A 19,942-nucleotide genomic window follows, 5' to 3' on the forward strand; every position below is an offset into this window, starting at 1 on the left:
AACGTACAGCAGGAACTGCTGCGATATATTTAACAATGTGCAGTTGCGTAATGAGGGTCAGGGAAAAGACAAAGTCTACTGAAGGTTCTTGTAAGATCAGTCAAAGGATTTTATTTTACTGTAGAAAACCTGATTTGGAAAAAAGGACTATTTTTACATGCTAACAAAACTGATAATAATTCCAATTTAAAAAGCTTGACACGTGTGGCAAAAAATTTGAAGACTATTTTATATATTAATAAAAGGCAAGCATTCTTAACTCAGTTTATACAACTCTGACCTAATAAATTCCCTCTTTCAGAAGAATTATAACAAGACTAGGACAATATACACAGGTTTGCATTTGAATTTCGTTGTCTGTTCATTTTTTAAAAAAAAGCCTATTTTGAAAAAGAATCAAACCAATTCCAAGTATTATTTAATATCCAGCTGGTACAAAACAGACTGATTCCTCATTTCATCAAGTGTCTCTCTCAACTGGTGCATGGACAAGAATGCCTCAGACCACCCATGTTCCATACTAATTTTTCCAATCCTCTACACAGCAGATGACACAGCCTTAAAACCATCAGAGACTCCACATACTCAAGAGAGCAGAGAAAAGCAGCAGTCAAACAGCTCATGTTTGGTTTCCAGGCTGCTCAGGAGTCTATTACCTTCGCTTCATGCTATTAGTGAATGCCTTTGTAAATATTTTGTAGCTATTATGAAACAGTTGGCTATACTCATACACATAGTATTATTGTGTACAATATCTAAAATGATTGCAAGGAGCAAATATCACCTTGCTGACAGCTTTCTAAACACACGTTACAACACTACCATAAAATCCTTAGCACTGTTAGGTGCATCTGTGCTTCCTGGGTCTGATTTTATGAATGATGGCAAAACACATTACAAATGGTAACCTAGAATAAAAGCATCAAATGTACAGTGGTAACAGTCAGATCAAGTTAACAGAATAGGGACATGAAAGCCAAATTACTTCAGGCCTCTAGTGGACTGTCCCTCACCAACATCTCCCACTAATCTAGTGCTATGAACGCACATATACAGTCCAGTCAACTCCTAAATATCACAGAACAGTTCTTTTATTGGTTATCGCATTTTCTGGGTCCTCCAAGTGGGTCAAGTTTGTGAGAGAATGATCCTAAGACATGATCAGAAAGCAAACTACAGTTTTGCATACATCCCCAGTGCCCATTCGACCTGCAGATGAGAGTTATCAATGCTGTTTAACTTAACACAACCATCTATTTAGCAATCTAACAAAACGGTTGGTGTCTGTTAGCAGCTCATTGTTTCCCTGCTTAGATCTCAGAAATAAATATTGATGATATATTGAGCTAAAAAAGGTCTTTAAAAATCCACGTACAGAAGTTAAGTTGTCCTGCACAGTAGCACAGGCCAGGTCTCAAAAGGATTCCACTTTTAAATACCATATTCCAGAACGTTTTGAGCTCACAGTGCTGCACGTGAATCAGAGGAAGCATCGGCACATACGAACAACATGAACGTAAGCGCACTACGTGACCTCACCAGGCAAGCCAAATCACAAAATACACAGACACTTCCTTGTTGTGAAGTGAAATAATATCTTAACCTCACCTTCTGTGTCACAAAGATACTCATGTTTCAACCCACAATTATAAGCCTTTTAATTTCTAAATCCTATTGCCATCTTAGAGAAATAAATATTGACTAAGTACGGTATCTTTAAGACACTTTGAATTACAATCCTTGATGCTTTTACGCATTTCGTTTTTCTCGATAAGAGACTAATACAAGCAATTTTTAAATATGTAAGCAGGTCTCCTAAATTAAAAAACAAAACAAAACAAAAACACACAAACAATTAAACTTTAATATCTGTTCTTTGGAGAACAAGGGCTGGAATACTGAACTACGTGCAAGAAATAAAACCTTTGCATACTTTACAAAAAGCTATTTAATCCATTAAGATGAGAATGAGATCACAGAATAGTTGGACACATGCAAGGAAATACTTATCGATGAAGGGCTGGTAGTATATCTGGAGTAAACGCCTAAACTAGAGATGCAAAATCATCACATCAAGCAGAATAAACTAGCAATCACTCTGTTGTACATAACTTGTTAGTATGACCAGCTAGGCCATTCAATGTACATAATCTGTTACTTCACGGAAGAATCAGAAGTGACTGTCACCTGTAACTTACAGACCGAACGACAGGATCAGTTATTGCAAAAGCGCAATCCTTCACAAAAAGAGAAGGGAAGTCCCAAGTTACAGCCTGTTTAAGACTGAATACTTCATGATTCAAATCTACTTCATCTGCTGTGACATAAAAAAAGGTGCTTTTTTTCTTTGTTTTTAAGTAGGTTAAACAGTTCCTGCTGAAACACAATTTATCTAGTTGAAAAAAAAAATTTAGTTGTCAGACTACATATTCTTTCTCTTTCCCTCTTTTTCAGGCAGGATCCTTTTGATCTCATCTACTCCAACGCCTACATATAGCAGTCAGGAAATCCAGATCATCACCACAGCGAATCCACTCAGCAGTCTCAGGAAGTTCTTCTGGTACTGTTCACAGCCTCTCTTCTTCCTAACAGCCATTCCTATTCATGCTAGTCAGAGTGCTACATATACTGAAAACGAGCCTTTATCGGTCAAAAAAAGTCACAGTGTATCTGGCAATATTTTTTTCCATCTAAATGAGCATTATAAGACATTAGTTGATATCACAGCCAGTCTAATACGCTGAAAAGCAAAGTCTGACAACACAAGGCTCCAAAGTTTATTTCATTAAACATTATATAGTGTTATGTACAGGGGGAAGAAAAAAGTAGCTATACTATGTTCTAGAAAGCCTATTTAAAGTTATAACCCAAAGATCTGCACTACAGTTAATAGACATTAGGCTGTTTCTTTCTCTTATCAACTACTACAGTTATACCCACCTGTTACATTCACTGCTGGCCCAGTCTGGTACTGTGGAACTCCCGAGTTCTGTCTCACACCAAACAGTATACCAGATGTATTATCTGGTGCAGCTGGTGGAGAATCCATAATATAATCCTAATAAGATATTTTCAAGAGGGAAAAGAAATTTGAGGTTTAACATTTTTTTACTTGCAGGCTTCAAAGGGTTTATTTTAAAAACATATGATTGCTTAAAAGTACTCATAAGTACTCAGCTGTAAATCAAGTACATTACAATCTCCCCAAAATAGTTTCTTTTGACATTTTCGATAAGTTTGCAACTCTTATCAGTGGTTGTTAATTTATTCACAGCTGTGTATCAGAATAGTAAAAACAACCGTAAGACCTGGGAAAGTCCATTTTATGAGATATTACTGAACTTGTTTGAATTGCTAATTGTAATTGCTTTTGTTCAAAAGTCTGATAATGTTTCAACTTATACTTGAACTGTTTTTCAAAACCTTCTAGTACTTTCTTCCTTCAACTCAAACTCAGGCATTTGCCTGTTACTCTTGCATAACAGCTAGCTACATTTTAAAAGATCAGAAAACAGAACTCAAAAGTAGCACAAACTTGCAGCAAGCAGAAGCTTCTCAATGCAAGATGATACTAAATCAAATTCTACTAAGTGGCCAAGCTTTAATGAAAGTAAAAGTACATCTACACGATGTTGACTGGGAATGGCACTCAGATTCATGATATCACTACGGGTTTCTTTTTCTTTTATGTAGAGTAATTTCATAAGGACTTCTGGAAATAATATAATCAAACATTCTTTTCAAACCATAGCTACCCTAAAAGTTGGTTCATGTTTCTCAATGCCTTGTTACATTAAGCTTTGAACATCTCCCAGTACAGGTATCCTCTTAACCCTTCAGTTTGGAAGGTTTGTCCTTTAGTACTACATATAACCTAAAAAATGAAATAGTCCACATTTCTTGGCTCCAACACTGAAAACTTAAAACTAAACACCTTCGCTGATGACTCAAGAGGTAAAATTTGAAGGGCAAAGAAATATGAAATTTAGTTCTCTTGACAGATATTGAAGGCTGTGCAGGGAGGTAGGAGAAATACCTTTTCCAAGATTCATTAGTACTGCTCACATCTTAATAGGCCATTCATCCTAACAGAAACAATCTGGAACATGAAATATTGTCAACAATAGCAATAAGGAGTTAAGAAAAACCTTCAATAGTGTTAGGTTTAATTTCAACATTAAGGTATGAACAGCAAAATATTCACACTTGATCTTTCTACTCTGAAATAATTCAGCTGGTTACACTTCATCAAGCTGTACTGTGAAACAAAAAAACTTGACAAAAGTAGCTCCATTTTCCTTAAATAAATAAATAAAAATATCACCCAATACACATACACAGACTTTGTCATCAGTGTATCCATGAGACAAAGGCCAAAATACTTTTTTGCTGTAAAGATCAATCTCACAAAATGCTTCCTATTCACAATTGTGCTACTTACTTGCAAACATCCCTGTGGAAGTTACCACATTTTTAGCTACCACGATGTTGACCAAACTTGACAGAAAGAAGTCTAAAGAAGTGCACAAGTACACACACAGGTATGATAATCTATTCCAGGACTCCTAAGTACCAGAAAAGTTCTGAACAAAAATGAAGATGCCTCTCCCCATCCTGCCTTTTTGTTGTACATCTCTTAAATGAAGAGCCTGCAGGACCTTAATGATAATGAAGAGCCATTCCTTCTTCTGGTGAGTGACCTAATCCAGTCTAATTAAGTATAAACCTTCGAGAATAGTTGTTTGTTATGAGTAACAGCTACATGAGCTGCAGTCACAACAGAGCAGGTGTTGCTGTAGCCACAATGGTTTCAGACTAGCCCGTGAAATTAGAAGCAGAGCAGCTTAGTCGGCTCCTAGCATGAAGGACTATGCACACTACTTATATTTGAAATATGACCAATATAACAGCTGCACACAAAATCTCATTCCCTTCTACTCTGTGGTTTGTTTTGAAGTGCTGCCAACATTTTAACTTTCTTCAAAATAATAGCCTGGGTATTTTGATGGCATACATACATCTCTCTAGTACATACTAAACATATCTGGCAAGTAAGAAAGTAAAAACAGACATCCTGGAAATTCAAAGTCTCGTAATTTTCAGAACGTCCTTTTCTGTTTACAAATATTCCTTTCATGCAATTTGGCTCTGTCATTTTACATACAGAAAAAAACCCAGTATTTTCCCATGCTTCAGAAAGTAAAAATGTTTTAAAGAAAAAGCAAAGTGGCTTTACCAATGAAACAAACAGAAAAAATATGATCAGACTAATACAGGTGCTCTCACATGCAGAAAGGCAAAATCCAGTATAGTTATAAAATTTCCTAGGGCTCAAGTGAAAAAAAATAATACACCACCACACTTAAGTTTTCCCAGAGAGTAGTGAAAATACTGGGTTCATACTATGCATCCTAGATTTCTTAACTGTGGAAACCAACATGGTAATTGGTAACCAAATCCACACAGAGGAATTACAATGCATGGCATCAGACCTTTGCTCTCCCAAAATTAACTAGGAACAACTGGAATTTGAATCACACTCAGATGGAGGAAAGTGCCTGCTAAGAAGGGGAAAGGATAAGGTCAGAATTGGCTGGGGCTTACTGCAGAGCATTCTTAGTGCTGAATTACAGAAAATCTTCACCACTAAGAACAAATTTTTTGTAAAGAGAATAGCCCTATGCTATCATCTACAACAGCAGTAGCTTTGACCGAATTAGAATGGCTGTAAATAGTATGACTGAAGCCAAATTCAGCTCAGATTTTTTGGAACTGCATAACAAGAACACAAAAACTAGACTCTTACAGGAAGTTAGTGAATCAAGTCTGTAACTGGAAAGGGGTATTTCAATGATAAAACTGGAATATCGAACATTGAAAAAAGGTAAATTATAGACCTACATGTTACAAAACTGAGGAAATGTGTATTTCAACCCAGTCGGTGATCAAAAGCAATCAGTTCCCACAGAAAAAACTTTGACATCCTGAGATCAAAAAAACGTTGCACCATATGTTGCAGATGACACCAAGTTGTGTGGTGTTGTGGACACGCTGGAGGGAAGGGATGCCATCCAGAGGGACCTTGACAAGCTGGAGAGATGGGCCTGTGAGAACCTCATGAAGTTCAACAAGGCCAAGTGCAAGGTCCTGCACGTGGGTCAGGGCAATCCCAAGCACAAGTGCAGGCTGGGTGGAGAATGGATCAAGAGCAGCCCTGAGGAAAAGGACTTGGGAGTGCTGGTGGATGAGAAGCTCAACATGAGCCGGCAATGTGCACTGGCAGCCCAGAAAGCAAATCGTATCCTGGGCTGTATCAAAAGAAGTGTGGCCAGCAGGTCAAGGGAAGTGATTCTGCCCCTCTACTCAGCTCTCGTGAGATCCCACCTAGAATACTGTGTTCAGCTCTGGAGTCCCCAACACAAGAAGGACATGGAGCTACTGGAACGAATCCAGAGGAGGACGACGAAGATGATTCGAGGGCTGGAGCACCTCTGCTATGAAGACAGGCTGAGAGAGTCAGGGCGTTCGGCCTGGAGAAGAGAAGGCTCCGGGGTGATCTTATAGCAGCTTTCCAGTACCTAAAGGGGGCCTACAGGAAAGCTGGAGAGGGACTTTTTACACGGGCGTGTAGTGATAGGACAAGGGGCAATGGATTTAAACTCAAAGAGGGGAGATTTCAATTAGATAATAGGAAGAAATTTTTTACATTGAAGGTGGTGAGGCACTGGAACAGGTTGCCCAGAGAAGTTGTGGATGCCCCATCCCTGGAAGTGTTCAAGGCCGGGTTAGATGAGGCTTTGGGCAACCTGGTGTAGTGGAGGATTTCTCTGCCCATGGCAGGGGGGTTGGAACTAGATGATCTTTTAAGGTCCCTTCCAACCCTAACCATTCTATGATTCTATATTAAGAATGCAAAGGCATGCTGAAGGATGTTCAGCTGAAGAAGGGCCCTGCTACAATGTCTAGTCATACCCCAGTCATCTTCATATCACAATATTTTAATTTCAAAAGGTAAGTTTCAACATCTGGAAGCTGAAAATCCGAACGTCAAACATTTCCCAGAAAAACTTATTTGAAGCCCTTGCCACTTAGGAAGAATCGAGTTGGGAAGAAACAGAAAATGCATGAACAAAAGCGTCACAGAAAGCCCAAGGCAGAAAACTATCAATATGAATCCTCAAAAACCGAGGAAAATCTTCCTAAAGGTGCTCAAGAATTTCTTAACATCCAAAGAACAGGATGTTACATTTAAGATAACTTAAAAAAATTAAGAGCTCATGAAAGCCATCATCAAAATGTCAACACTGTAAAGAAACCATATGGTATATGATAATTTCAACAGTGGAATATCTATGCACTGGATATACCCAAAACAGGATGCATTCCTTTCTAAAGTATGTCAGTCTAACTTGGAATAGGCAGAACTAATACACAGTTAGAGATCCTTTTCCATGCTGTGTACCTTGAAAGTTGTATTTCAGGTTGCAATTTCTCCAAATAGGTGTTTCTCTACCCTGCCAGGCAAGAACAACCACCTGCAGATTTTGACAAAGTAAGACTATAAAACTTAAGTCTCATCTGTGACATTCCTGTTGAAAGCAAACTCAATGAATGAGAAAGAACTCAAGTGTTACGCACATAGTGTCTTTATAGGAAATCACCATCTTGATGAGTTATGTCCTTTTGGAGAACCTTAGTTTTCCTAGGGGTGTTTACTCTTAAGGTTTTCTAATAAAAACAATGGAGAGGCCACCAGTAGATTAATCTATTAGAACAAAAACATGAGCGTGTATGGGCGAGGAAAGTAAAGGACAGGGCTTGCTTTTGCAGCAAAGATTCTGCAAAATCCTAGTATTCCTTTGAAGGACTTAATAAAGTATACTATGTCATTAGTAAACATTTACAAAAATAAAATTCACAGACTTGAAATATGTGTATACATTATGTGAAGTAGCAGACATTTCTGTATTAAACTGTCCTGCTTTATAAAGACAGATTTAAGAGGACTCCAGAGGCAGTCTACATATCCTACCAATATCCAGACTTTTGATTACATCATTTTTTAGGCCTTCTTAGATACAGTGACAGACAGATTCAGCTAACCCGCTTCACCAGACATGCCCAGACTTTCTCTCCACAAACTATCGATCAACTGCTAAGGCTCAAAATTGGAAAGCATGAGTTCTTTCCCAATGAATCTGCCAGAGATTCAGCTACCCAGTTGACAGGCAACGACTTCATTCAGTTCTTTTTCTTAAAGTACATCCCCCCTCATCAGCAACGATTTAGCCACAAGTCTTGAGAAGAACATCTCGTTCTCATGTTTTAATGGCCTTATTGACTATGTCCATTCAGACTGATATGCCTGTTCAGCAAATGCAGAATACATGAGGCTGCATGATTTTTATTTATATCAAAAGACTGACAGCTGGAACAACTGCAGGTATGTATATTTGTATGGACAGAGACAGTGCCTACTATCAGGCTTCTTTTTAACCTGACAGTAGTTGCTAATATTGCAGGCATGTTGTTTAAGCAGTTCCAGCTTAAATTATTTTCAATAAAGGTATTGCATCATAGTTTATTTCATACAAATATGAAATTTTAATCTTCATTCTTTCTCTCTCACAAATGTCCAACAGCTAAGGCAATGAATGAAAACAACACTGAACTTGACTCCCTGCAGTTATCATTGTGAGGTTCTGTGGCAATCGGTGCATAATTCCCTTGGACTTTTCAAACAAAACAAATATGTTGCCGAATTGTTTCATCTACCGACCCTGCAACTTTTCGTTGCTTAAGTCCTCCTTAACACACTACTGTTGCACTACAACTAACACATGAACTGAAAAGCAAAAAAACCTAAGGAGCTACCAATACAGCATTCTCTTAAGAAGCAAAAATCTCAAGAGAGGTACTGTAAAAATTAGATGGGAAAACCACAAAGTTACTTTAAACACCAAATGCAAGCTATTTAAAAATAAAATTAATTTATCAATACAGAGGATCCATCTCTGAGCAGAGAAATCTGCAAAATTTAGAGAATGAGAATTTCCATAATTTCTCCACACAATCTCAACAAAATAACCTAAACAGTACTGATTTCTCTTCTGCCTAAGATTTTGACTTAACGTAATTCCACTGTCACTAAAGCTATCATCTTTGAGTCCTGCAAATCAGTATTTTCAAATATATATTTTAATTCACCAGAGCAAGGTTATGGTCTTAGAATCTTCACAGTTTATAAAATGCTAGTCTATAATCTAGTCCAGGTCTTCAAATTACTAAATTGAAACAGCAAATTGCTCATTAATTTATTCAAAAGTAATTGCACCTGAGTATTTTACAGTTTAAGGGAATAAAAATTTACCTGATTGATTATTACAGGCTGTGCTGTTACAGTAGTCGCTGGCCTGGATACAGGTTGAGTCACTACAGGAACCGTGATACTTCTTGATGCTGGTTGCGTTGTCACTGGAATGGTTACAGGTCTGCTAACAGTCTGTGATATTCCGGAACTTGACCCAGGCATCTGCTGTGCTGATAAACATCCAGCAACTGGTCTCTGTAGCGTTTGTGAAGTTCCTGAAACATTCACTGGTAGAGACAACGGCTGAACTGCTACAGAGCTAGCTGTAGGTCTTGGTACAGTTTGAAAGACTGATGAAACAGGCATGGCACTGGGGCTGGAGGCGGGTGACGCATAGTGGTGGCTGTCAGGCTTGAATGTAGTAACTGTACCTGTTGCAAAGGATTCTAAAGTTATCTTTACATAATTTTGCAGTCAGATGTTTCATAAGTGTTGTGGATTTTTGGTTTTAATTACCATATTAGGACAATAAAGTACCTCTACTGGGTGCACCATTCTGTATCCCCCTTCGTGATGAGCTGAGGTTGACTCTGTTCAATATATCTGTCAAAAGTTACATTTATCTTAATTGCAGTTAAATTAATAGCTCAATTGCTTTTCAAATTAAAAAGTAGCATTCATATCCACTAATTAAGCCCATCAGGATTTGACTTATAAATTAGAATATTATTTCTAAAATAAATACCTGGCAAAACAAAGCATCATTTGTACAAATAAGATATGTTCTTCTACTCTTCTTCAGTTATGCTAGTTCACCTAAGAACTTCAGTTTTTATTTTCTTATGTTAACATACAAATAAGAGTGCAAACAAAAAAGGAACATTTCATAAATATTTAGCTTTGCTGATTATATTCATTTCAGATATACTTTTGTTTCTCCTATATATAACAAGTTCCCCAAATACTACAACTGCTTTACACTAAAGCAAGCATTTTCTCTAAAAAAGTAAATACACAATTCGCTTCTGTTATTACAGGAAAATACAGCACTTAAACTTGGGTTGAGACTTCATCATCTCGATTTTCCATGTGAAAGAAAAGTCAACAGACCAGCAACCAAAGGAACTGTGTTGGAATTGCACTACAAGAGGACTGATTTACTTACGTACCCTACATGGTAGTCTATGACCAGAGTTCTAGCTCATCAGAAGCATATGGCATTTCTTAGATTTGATGTTTACTCCCTAACTAATGTCACCAATATTCCCTGACTTTTTATGTCTTAGTCTGGAGTTTCTAATCATTCCAGAAAGTTACAAAAATATTCATCAAATCAAAGTATTTTTCTACTGCCAGACTCTCAATTCCATTAGTGTTGCTGTCAAACTCTTGCTCTGACATGAAAATATGCATAGCAAATTAGGTTGAACCTCCAATGTCTAACCAAGATTTTAAATAAAGTACCTCCTCAAACCAGGGTCAAATTACATCAGGATCTCAAACAACAGATCTTAGCGTATCTACACGTTGTGTTTAACAACCTTAAGGCTGTTTCCACCAGCAATGGCTTATTAGTATACACTACTCAGGTTGATAAATAAATCTAACAGCAGTAGAGCTCAGATCATCACAGTTTTCAACCTGTCCCCTGCATTTAGATCATGCTCAAAAAAGCAGCTGCAACCAACAGACCCAAAGAGGTTTACATGTTTTAAGATACGATGAAATTTCGTCCTGTAATAGTAATACTATTTTTACCTCAACATAACAGTAACTACAAGCAAGGATTAACTTAATTCAGTGAAATGAAACTAAAGCTTCTATCTACCTACAAAAAACAAGCTATCCTAAAAGTTATGTCTCATAAAGCTTATTCAGCTTCAGACAGTCTGATCCACAAATTCACATCCTAATATACAAAGTTAGATTTTACTCTTTTTAAAAAGAACAAATCTCTGGCTGTGTGAAATGAAATTATAAACTAGATTTACATGACTCAACTGTGCCCTTTCCCCTCCCCTATCAAAGCATTATTTGTCCTGTTTAGGTAAAACAGCACTGAAGTATAAGAAAGCTAACATGCAGAACAACATTTTTAAGTAGCAACAAATTACGGGTTTGCATCATCATGAAAAAAGAAGCAAGAAAAATGAGCAGTAACTGTAGGAAAAACTAGCAGTTGCGGGAAATGGTAAAGGGAATAAAGTGTGAATTACTCTTAATTCCAGACAAACTAGTCCTCCAGTCAGAAGAGGCACTTCATTGTACATGACACTGTACCAGCAGGTCAATGTTGGTTTTTTTAACTATTTCCTTCCAGTTTTCAACACCAGTTTGTATAAAAAAAACTTCTAATTGCATTGTCGGGAAAAGCTTAAAAAAATTTGCTGTGTATTGCAGAAAACATACCTTTCTGAAAAAGTAAGAACTACACGAGTCTCCATTTGTCATCTAATTTTTCATCTGATCAGACAGGAATTTTCCCAGGTAAAAACTAAACAGCAGTGACAAGCGAAGTCGAGTTCACCATGCCTTGCCCATCACCAGTAACAAACCGAAGCCTGACTACTGCCAGGTAGTATTACTTACAAGCCAGAGAAGAACAGAAGTCATTGTTCCATAGCTGTTTTTGATAGGGAAGTAGAAGATTACAAAGAGAAAAGTTGAGGAAAGGAAGGAGAAGAGAAAGTAAAAAGTTACACTGTAAGTTATTTCACTTGTGTCAGGACTGAGTATGGACAGCAGTAGAATAAGATGCACACATTGTAAGTCTCTATTTTTTACCAAAGTTCTTGAAGTTGCTGAATCATATTACAGTGTTCACCTGAACTATTTCTTCTTTTATGACTACGAAAAAATCTTGAGACTACAATGACTGCAATGAAACTTGACATGTTTGTTGTTCCAACATACGTCTATTGCCTTAATAGTTCTATGCCAATGACCAACAGCAACCTGGAAGTTTCTGGACCTTCTGGAAAACAGGGAAAACCCAGTATTTCTCAGTCCTTCTAGAAGTTTTTAACTGCAGAAAACTTCTTAAGAGTAATTTTAAAATATTCCTCAAATTTTCAAGATCTATAATATTTTTTAAATATTCAAAAATATTAACTCTTAAGAACTCTTTTCAGATGAGAGAACTTCAATATCAGCTTCAGTCTTTCTTTAATACTTAAAACATATTTCCCACTTTTTTAAGCTAGTGTAAGAAGCAGTAGACTTACTATCCCAGTGAGTAACAAAATAAAATGGTGTTCAGATGCAAGACGAAAGTATTGTGAACTGAAATGACTGAAGCGCTAAGAATAGCTCCAAAGTCCACGCAGCAGAGTGTGACAGAGAGCTTAGCTTAACATTTTGTCTTCAGATTCTTCACTGCAAATTACACACCTTCAGAAAATGAACACGAAGTCTTGGATACAAGCATAGCAAAGATAAGGCAGAAACTGAAAGCAGTAAGCCTCACCAGGCAAAGTCTTGTATATTCAACAGCTAGAGAAATCTTAGGCCAAACCTCTTGAAAATTGACAACAAGACGGCCGCATACAGAAATAAAGTTTCACTACTGAAATTAATTTAAATAACAAAAATAATGTTCTCCTTTACTTACCTGCCAAAGCCCAAGCACAGGACAAACATGGAATCCTGACACATCTGCTGTCATCACAACCACCTAACCTCACTCCCTGCACTAGGAGAAAACTACAGAACTTCATGAAAAAACCTCTTTACTTTACAGGGGATGAATGAATTTATTAATAAAAATCTCTTACTTAACAGAGAAGCTTCTACTATTTTCACATTAATCACTTTTCCTGATTGTGCTCTCATTATAGACACTGAAGACTGTTACCTTAGTTTTGTCAGAATGATGTCCACACATTCAGACTGTCCACCAACACACGAAATACGGGTGGAGAAAAAAGAGGGACTGTAACATGAAGACTTAAATTCATGCACATTACTTTAGTAGGGAGACACTTCCAAGTATCTAACTAAATATCAACTATATCAATGGCAATTGCATGCATGGTTTCAGCATTGCACATATTGGATTTTTAACCATATCGTTAATGCTAAAACCTTCAAACATCCTTGTTTTGACTTCAAAGATCTAAGGTTTGAGATAGACACAGATGTGTGTAACCTGGGTTTTAGGACAGAATTTCTTAAGAATTCCAATTTTAAGTAGGATAGCAAACTACAGAACAGCTTTACAACGTAGAATTTCTTAAGTCGTACTGTTAAAAATTCTGTATTTTCCAAGTAAATTTAAAGTTTTACACCTTGAAATATCTGGTTTAAATTACATAAAATGTTATCTTACATGTACTGGCTGGCTTCGAGCTTGAGATTTCTCCAACAAAGATTGGCTCATCATCATCATCATCCTCCTCCACTTCCTTCACTCTCTTTTGCCATGGTTCTAGCTCCTCTTCTTCGCATTCCATAAATAATTCTGCCATCTTGAGACTAAACAGCAAAAAACAAAACATGCATACCAAAGCATTCAGTACTTTAATGAAACAAACATTTCACTGTTCAGTAAAGATTACTGCACTTGACAATAATTCCCGTAGAATGGTCTTCCTTACCCACCCATGTTCTATACAGGTTGAATCTGATCTGATATAGAAGATCTTCAAAGACTGACATCACTTCACCTTTCTGATAATTATTTGAATTTTCATCTTTGCTATTAAAAATACGAAGAGACGAAAGATATCCTCCACATAACTTAAAATATTTTCGTATAATCCACGAGTAGCTATCAGAGAAAGCCTCTGACAGCACAGCGAAAGGTATCTTTTAAAAAAACACTCCTATTCCAGGTAAGTGATTCACAAGAAACATGAATCCTACTATGAAGCATGTAATATAGGTGGCACAACTGAGTTACTGAAACTCTGGTTACAACTTTATGCTCTTGCATTTAAAAACACTCTAACCAAACCCCATCCAAACCCACAACCTACCACAGCCCCACAAACTGGAAGTCTTCAGCACAGATGCAGTGCAAAACTATCTAGTATCTAACAAGAGAAGACAACTTCAGGATAGGAGTAATAAGCTGCTCGATTTGGTGATGGACTGTAGAAATAATTAGTCTGTAATAGCTTAACACAGTTGAGCAGACAGAATCATGCTCCTACTGGGACTGCTAGTGTTACATGCTAAGTCTTGGGGACAACACAAAGTAGCCATCTGTATGTTCGCAGAACTCTAACAAGATACATGCCATGACTGAGAAGTCAAAAAATCAGTAGCTTGGACAATCAAAGTTGTAGTAAGGGGGAATGGATTTGATTACAATAAGTGTGCAGGAACTACTCAAATTGTCTCCATTGCAAAAGGAAACATCTACATCCATTTTTAGAGTACTAACTCCCAAGTTTTCAGCTTCTTTAACTACATTAATACAGAAAACGTCTTCCAGGAATCCTGCTAGTGGTTCCTCTCAAAGCCAAAACCAACAGTGAATCCTCCCACTCTCCACATATTTCCCAGTGAAGGTACAGATGCCAATAAAAGACAGGTAAGCCTATCGACAATAGACTTTATTTCTCTTATTTTTCAGTATGTATAAACATATATACACATTCATACACACATCTCCTTAAAGATAGTCCATGCCTCTGAGAAGTCCAAATCTCTAATGAAATGCTATAAGTATAGAATCGAGAAAAGTGTTTAAACCATTGTTCTAGGCTAAAAAGTGTCAAAATTGTGAACAAGTTGCTTAAAATATTTAAAAAATATCCTTAGACTATATCAACATACCACTTCAAAAGGCAACCGCTCAGCAAAAACTAAGGCTAGTCATGAAAGTTCATTCAGAAGGTGCAAAGACGCAAGTCCATGGAACACTACTACAGTTACTAGACATGCAATGGACTAAAAACCTGATACAAGACAGAAAAAAAAAAAGGAACTCATTGCACAAAAGAGCAAAAAGAGCAATAAGCTTCTGATGAAATAAGTGTTTTAAATGCACTAGTCTGGACATCTTTATTTATCATGGCAATTATATTTGAAGATACCTGACTTTATTACAAGTCAGTTGTATTTATAACCCTTTTTTTTTTACTGTTAGGATTTAAAAGCAGTCACATAAACAAAAATGATGCCAACATTAGTAAATGTAACAAGAGTGTAACAGCTGTAGTGAAAACAGCAGAAATTTATCTGTAGAAGCACACCTTAAAGACGCACAGAAATCAATATTGTAGAAGATCATGGCAAATGCAGCTGCAATAAGATTTAGAGTTACTGAAAACCCATTTATTACTTTAGATCCAATTCACTTGTTCCACTCTTAAGGTCAAGCGAGCTTTCCAATACTCAATACTTCTTTGGATTGGCTTAAAATAACTGAAAACAAATCACTAGTATGAAATCGGTAGTGAGCTTAAAGAGTGAGGACATCTACATTAACCAGAAAGTTCTCAGATTAGCCTTGTTAGTAATCTTTCCATAATAGTATTATCAGTGAATTATTCAAACGCTATTTTTCCTCCAGTTTAAGAGCTGGTCTTCAAATGAGCAGGGAAGTTTTATTATTTACAACATAGAGCACACAGTGAGCACCCACGTTGCATTTTTCATACAATTTCCCACACGGGCACATAACTTTGCATCATGTTAGGTGTAGAAGGTTCTGCAACTACAGCTTCACCAGGACTATAAGCAGTCGTATTTTTATTGTGTGGCACACTTCCGCAGGGAAGAAACGATGACCAAGCTGAAACCGAACCTGAAAGTTTTAAAACGCCAAAGTATAAACCAACTTCCCTCAAAGCCAAACTGCATCAGCCAACACTACCCCCTCCTCCATGAGGCGGCCTAAGCTCCGCCTAGGGAAAGGCAACGTTGCCTTTGAAAACCAGCCCGCAGTTCACACCCGCGAGCGGCGCTGGGCGCGAGGCCGCGGGCAGGAGCCGAGCCCCGAGGGCAGCCGAGCAGCTGCCGCTCCGCTCCGCCCGCAGCGCCCCCGGCGCAGCCTGACCGCGCCGCGTCCCGCCTCCCAGCGCCGGCTGACCGCAGGAACCGAGGCGGCAGGCTGGCGTTTGGACGAGGCCCGCATACCACAGCCGCAGCGGGAGGGGAGGAGGCCCGGCGGCAAGCCCGGCACCCGCTGCCAATTGCCGCCGGCCCTGGCCACGGCCGGCCCCTGGGCGGCCAAGGCGAGGCGGAGCGAGCCCTGCCCGGGACGGCCCTGCGGGTAGACCCCCTCGGTGCCCAGCGGGGCCCCTCGGGCGGCCCGAGCAAGCCCTCACGGCCCGAGGTCCCTGCTCCACAGACGCGAGGGGGGTGCAAGGCCGCGCTCCGACCTAAGATGGCGTCGGTCTCGCAGGCGACAATCCCCCCGCGGCCCGCCCGCAGCCGAGCGGCGGCTCCCTCCGTCCGGGCAGGCGGCAGGCCGCCCCGGCAGGGAGAGCCGAGGAGGAGGCGGAGATGGCCGGCTTACCGTGCTGCGCGTCCGGAGAGGCCGCGGCAGGCCGCCCCGCTCCTTTCCTGGCGGGGGGATGGGAGGCAGCCGCACCGGCGGAGGCGCCTTACATCGCCGAACCACGGCGCCCCACCGCAGCCGCCGCCGGGAAAGAGAGGGAGGGCGGGCGAGCGAGGGAGGCGGGGGTGGCGGCGCGGCGCCCGGCGCGCTGCCTGCCGGGTAAAGCGCGGGTCAGCCCCACAGCGGCGCCGGCTTTCCGGCGGGCGCGGGGCGGGGCTGGGCCGGCGCGGCGCGGGGGCGGCGCCGCGCGCCATGTGCCGGGCCTCACACCCAGCGGCGGCTCGCGGCCTGGCGCACGCCGACTGCCTCGCGCCCTCTCCGCCGCCGCTGCCGTCGGTCCGCGCCCGCCCGATCCACGGCGGGCCCCGCGGGCGGGAGAGGGCTGGCGAGCGGCGTCCACCTCAGCGGTGCCCCGTAAGTAGGCCAGTTCTGCAGGCAGCGGCGGCGGGCGCGGCCCGCGGTAGGCCGCGACAGGCGGTCAGGCCTTTCCCTTGCGGTGTCGCCGGTCACGAGTAGCTTCACGCAGCCATGTGGCCGAGCGAAAACCGGGGAAAGCTCTGCCCAAGTTAACGCTAAATACAAACAGGCGAGAACACAGTGCAGAGCGAGCGTAAGGTGTTAAACTGAGCCCTGTTCAGGCGGGAGGTCCGTTGTGCACCTGTGTTTTCATTGTGGTTTTTCATTGCTGTTTACCCAGTGAGTTAAGTACTAGAATCAAATATATGAGCGACTCTTCGAAACCTTCACGTTCCCGTTATTGCCAGTGGGGCATCACAAAACTGCTAGACAGGGCCTTAACTGGGCGGTGAAGCCACGATTGCTAGAGAAGACAGTCCAGGAGCACAGCACCACAAAGAGCTGCGTTTTCACTCACCTCAAAATTCGCATATAAAAATCTCTGAATCAAAAGTTGACTAAGAAATTCAGTTTTTCTCTTGCCTTTTTGCCTGTAGTCCCCTCTCATCTCAGCCAACATCTGTCAAAGAATGCTCCCAAGTTTGGATTTTCTTTTTTCCTCAAAGTTTTGCTGTCCATTCTACCCTAATTAAAAAAAATAAAAAAAGGAAATGTGATTCTTCCTTTAGTAAAATATTAAAATATTTGTGGTGAGTTTTGAAGATAAATAATGGGAAAGTACTTCACCAAATGCAATCTGTATCTCTCGACTTTTTCAGCCCATACTTCTCACAACTTACTGTTGGTCACATCTGCCATAGCTGCCTTCAGACATCCTGAATTTATTTAGTGTAAGTTCTCTTTCAAATACAAGTATTTTTCAGAAGAGTAAGTGAAGTGCTCTTCTCCTTGTGAACTTAAGCTCTAAAGATTTGACTACTGTGTTTAGCCTGGAAAGTATTCCGGTCATTTTCACTATTATTTTTAGCCTTGAGATGTTTCCAAAGTACTTTGGAACCTCAGAGAAGTGAAGGAGAAAAGTAAACAGCATTAGTAATTAAATAATCACTGCTTAGTGATTATACCATTAAATAATTTGGTTATCACAGTTTAGTAATTAAACAATTATTAAACTATGCCATCCTGCCAAAGTAGGAGGAAGAAAGAAGAGGAGAAACAAATATTCTTGGTATTTGGCAGAAAATGGAGAAAAAGAATAGGAATTAGAGAGGGGAAATTATTTTAGACAGAAATAGCTGGGAAGAGAGGTATAGTCCGTTTATTTGAAACATGTATTTTCAAGAACTCATTTACTGATAAATCGTTGCAGGCATTTATATTCTTTCTAGAGCAAGGTAAATATAAAGACAAGATTACAAGGTGAAACATTGAAAAAGTGTGAAATAACAGAATTAAGACCAACTCTGCACATTTAATTTATTAAATTTGTGCATTCTAAAGGTGCACAATTGCATACTGTGTTCTGCAAGATGCCTACCTAGGTCCTTGGACAGATTTGTTTGAATATCATGTTTGCAGCATCCTACAAAGCCAAAGGAGCAAAACAACTTTACCAAGTGAGAATTAATAAGCATTCACAATTTTGAAACTCACAAATGAATGAAGGATAGTAAATAGCCCCCATCATTACAAAAAAAAAATGTTTTTCCCAGGCTCCCTCAGTTTATAGATTAGCATCTTCACTAAGCTTAGTAGATGGTTAATGAGAAAGCCCTAAAACTTTGTGTTACGACAAATAATTGGTGACTAAGGAAAAAAGTGAAAAGTTTAATGAGATCTGAAAAAGCTCTTGATAAAGATCAGACTGAAAACTCAGTGTACTGTGATATAGGTGAGCTGTTCCTTGACATTAAGATGTGAGACTTCATAGACTGCATCAACAGTGAAGGTGCCCTTCTGATTTTCTTCATTAGCAATGGAAATGATGTGGGAGGTGCTGGGGTGGGGGGAAGTGAAAACATGGATTCCTACCCTCCACATTTAGTACTAGTCCTTGGCAGTTATCGTTGCAGTGAGCCAGAAGATCCAGGCAATTGAAAAACATACTCCTCCATGGAGTCCTTGCAATAAGAACGGCATAGGCAGATGGACTGCACAGGGAGTTTTATATCTCCTGTAGGAGAAGCCAGTATGATGGAAGACATGCAGTACTTTCAACTCCAGTCTGAAAAACTGCAAGTTCAGGATATGCCAGCCAGAATTAAGTACCATGAAGGAAGGCCGCATTTTATGTAAAAGGAGGTCCTGATAAGGTAACAAAGTTTAGCAGGACCATACCTGAAAAATTCTAGAGAAAACTGCAATATGTACTCCTGAGATACACTCTGAAAGAGAAGCTCAGTAGACACTAATTAGAGAACAATTGCATTTCATGCAGTTGGGCAGCATGCATGCGGTGTTGGCTATAGTAGTAAAGCTAAGCTTGAAATCTGACTGGTCTGAATTACTTCATCTTACATTTGCTGGCCTGTGACTTCATTACTAAGGAGACATTCCTTTCCCTCTTGAGAGTTATTGACAGTAATCTCTCACCAGTTTCTGGTTTTTGTCTCAAAAGCGTTGTCTGTGCCAGAGAAATCCATTGGTTGAGATATCTCTCAGTCCAGAATGTTTCTGTTGCTTGCTACAGTTTAAAAAACCCCCACAAATATAAGTGAGTTACATTTGTAAACTAAAAGCACTTGCTAACATGTACTAACATGGAT

General features: G+C 39.7%; 1 protein-coding gene across 3 annotated transcripts in view; it reads right to left on the reverse strand.

The window, feature by feature from the left end:
• The window catches only part of ZNF280D (zinc finger protein 280D), a 51,821-nt gene extending 34,977 nt beyond the window's left edge, over nt 1–16,844 (reverse strand). For 2 of the 3 annotated variants that reach the window (XM_009983351.2, XM_086620297.1), the window contains exons 1-6: nt 15,511–15,548; nt 14,918–14,974; nt 13,638–13,783; nt 9,848–9,913; nt 9,371–9,741; nt 2,941–3,058 (exon numbers count right to left, since the gene is read on the reverse strand). In XM_009983351.2, coding sequence (XP_009981653.2) covers nt 2,941–3,058; nt 9,371–9,741; nt 9,848–9,913; nt 13,638–13,783; nt 14,918–14,974; nt 15,511–15,548 — 796 coding nt within the window. Of the gene's footprint in view, nt 1–2,940; nt 3,059–9,370; nt 9,742–9,847; nt 9,914–13,637; nt 13,784–14,917; nt 14,975–15,510; nt 15,549–16,778 lie in introns of those variants that run through there. The other variant, XM_086620298.1, reaches the window with a different exon arrangement.
• Nucleotides 16,845–19,942: the final 3,098 nt, after the last annotated feature.

The sequence above is a fragment of the Tauraco erythrolophus genome, chromosome 14 (genome assembly GCF_009769465.1).
Source record: "Tauraco erythrolophus isolate bTauEry1 chromosome 14, bTauEry1.pri, whole genome shotgun sequence".
NCBI lineage: Eukaryota > Metazoa > Chordata > Aves > Musophagiformes > Musophagidae > Tauraco > Tauraco erythrolophus.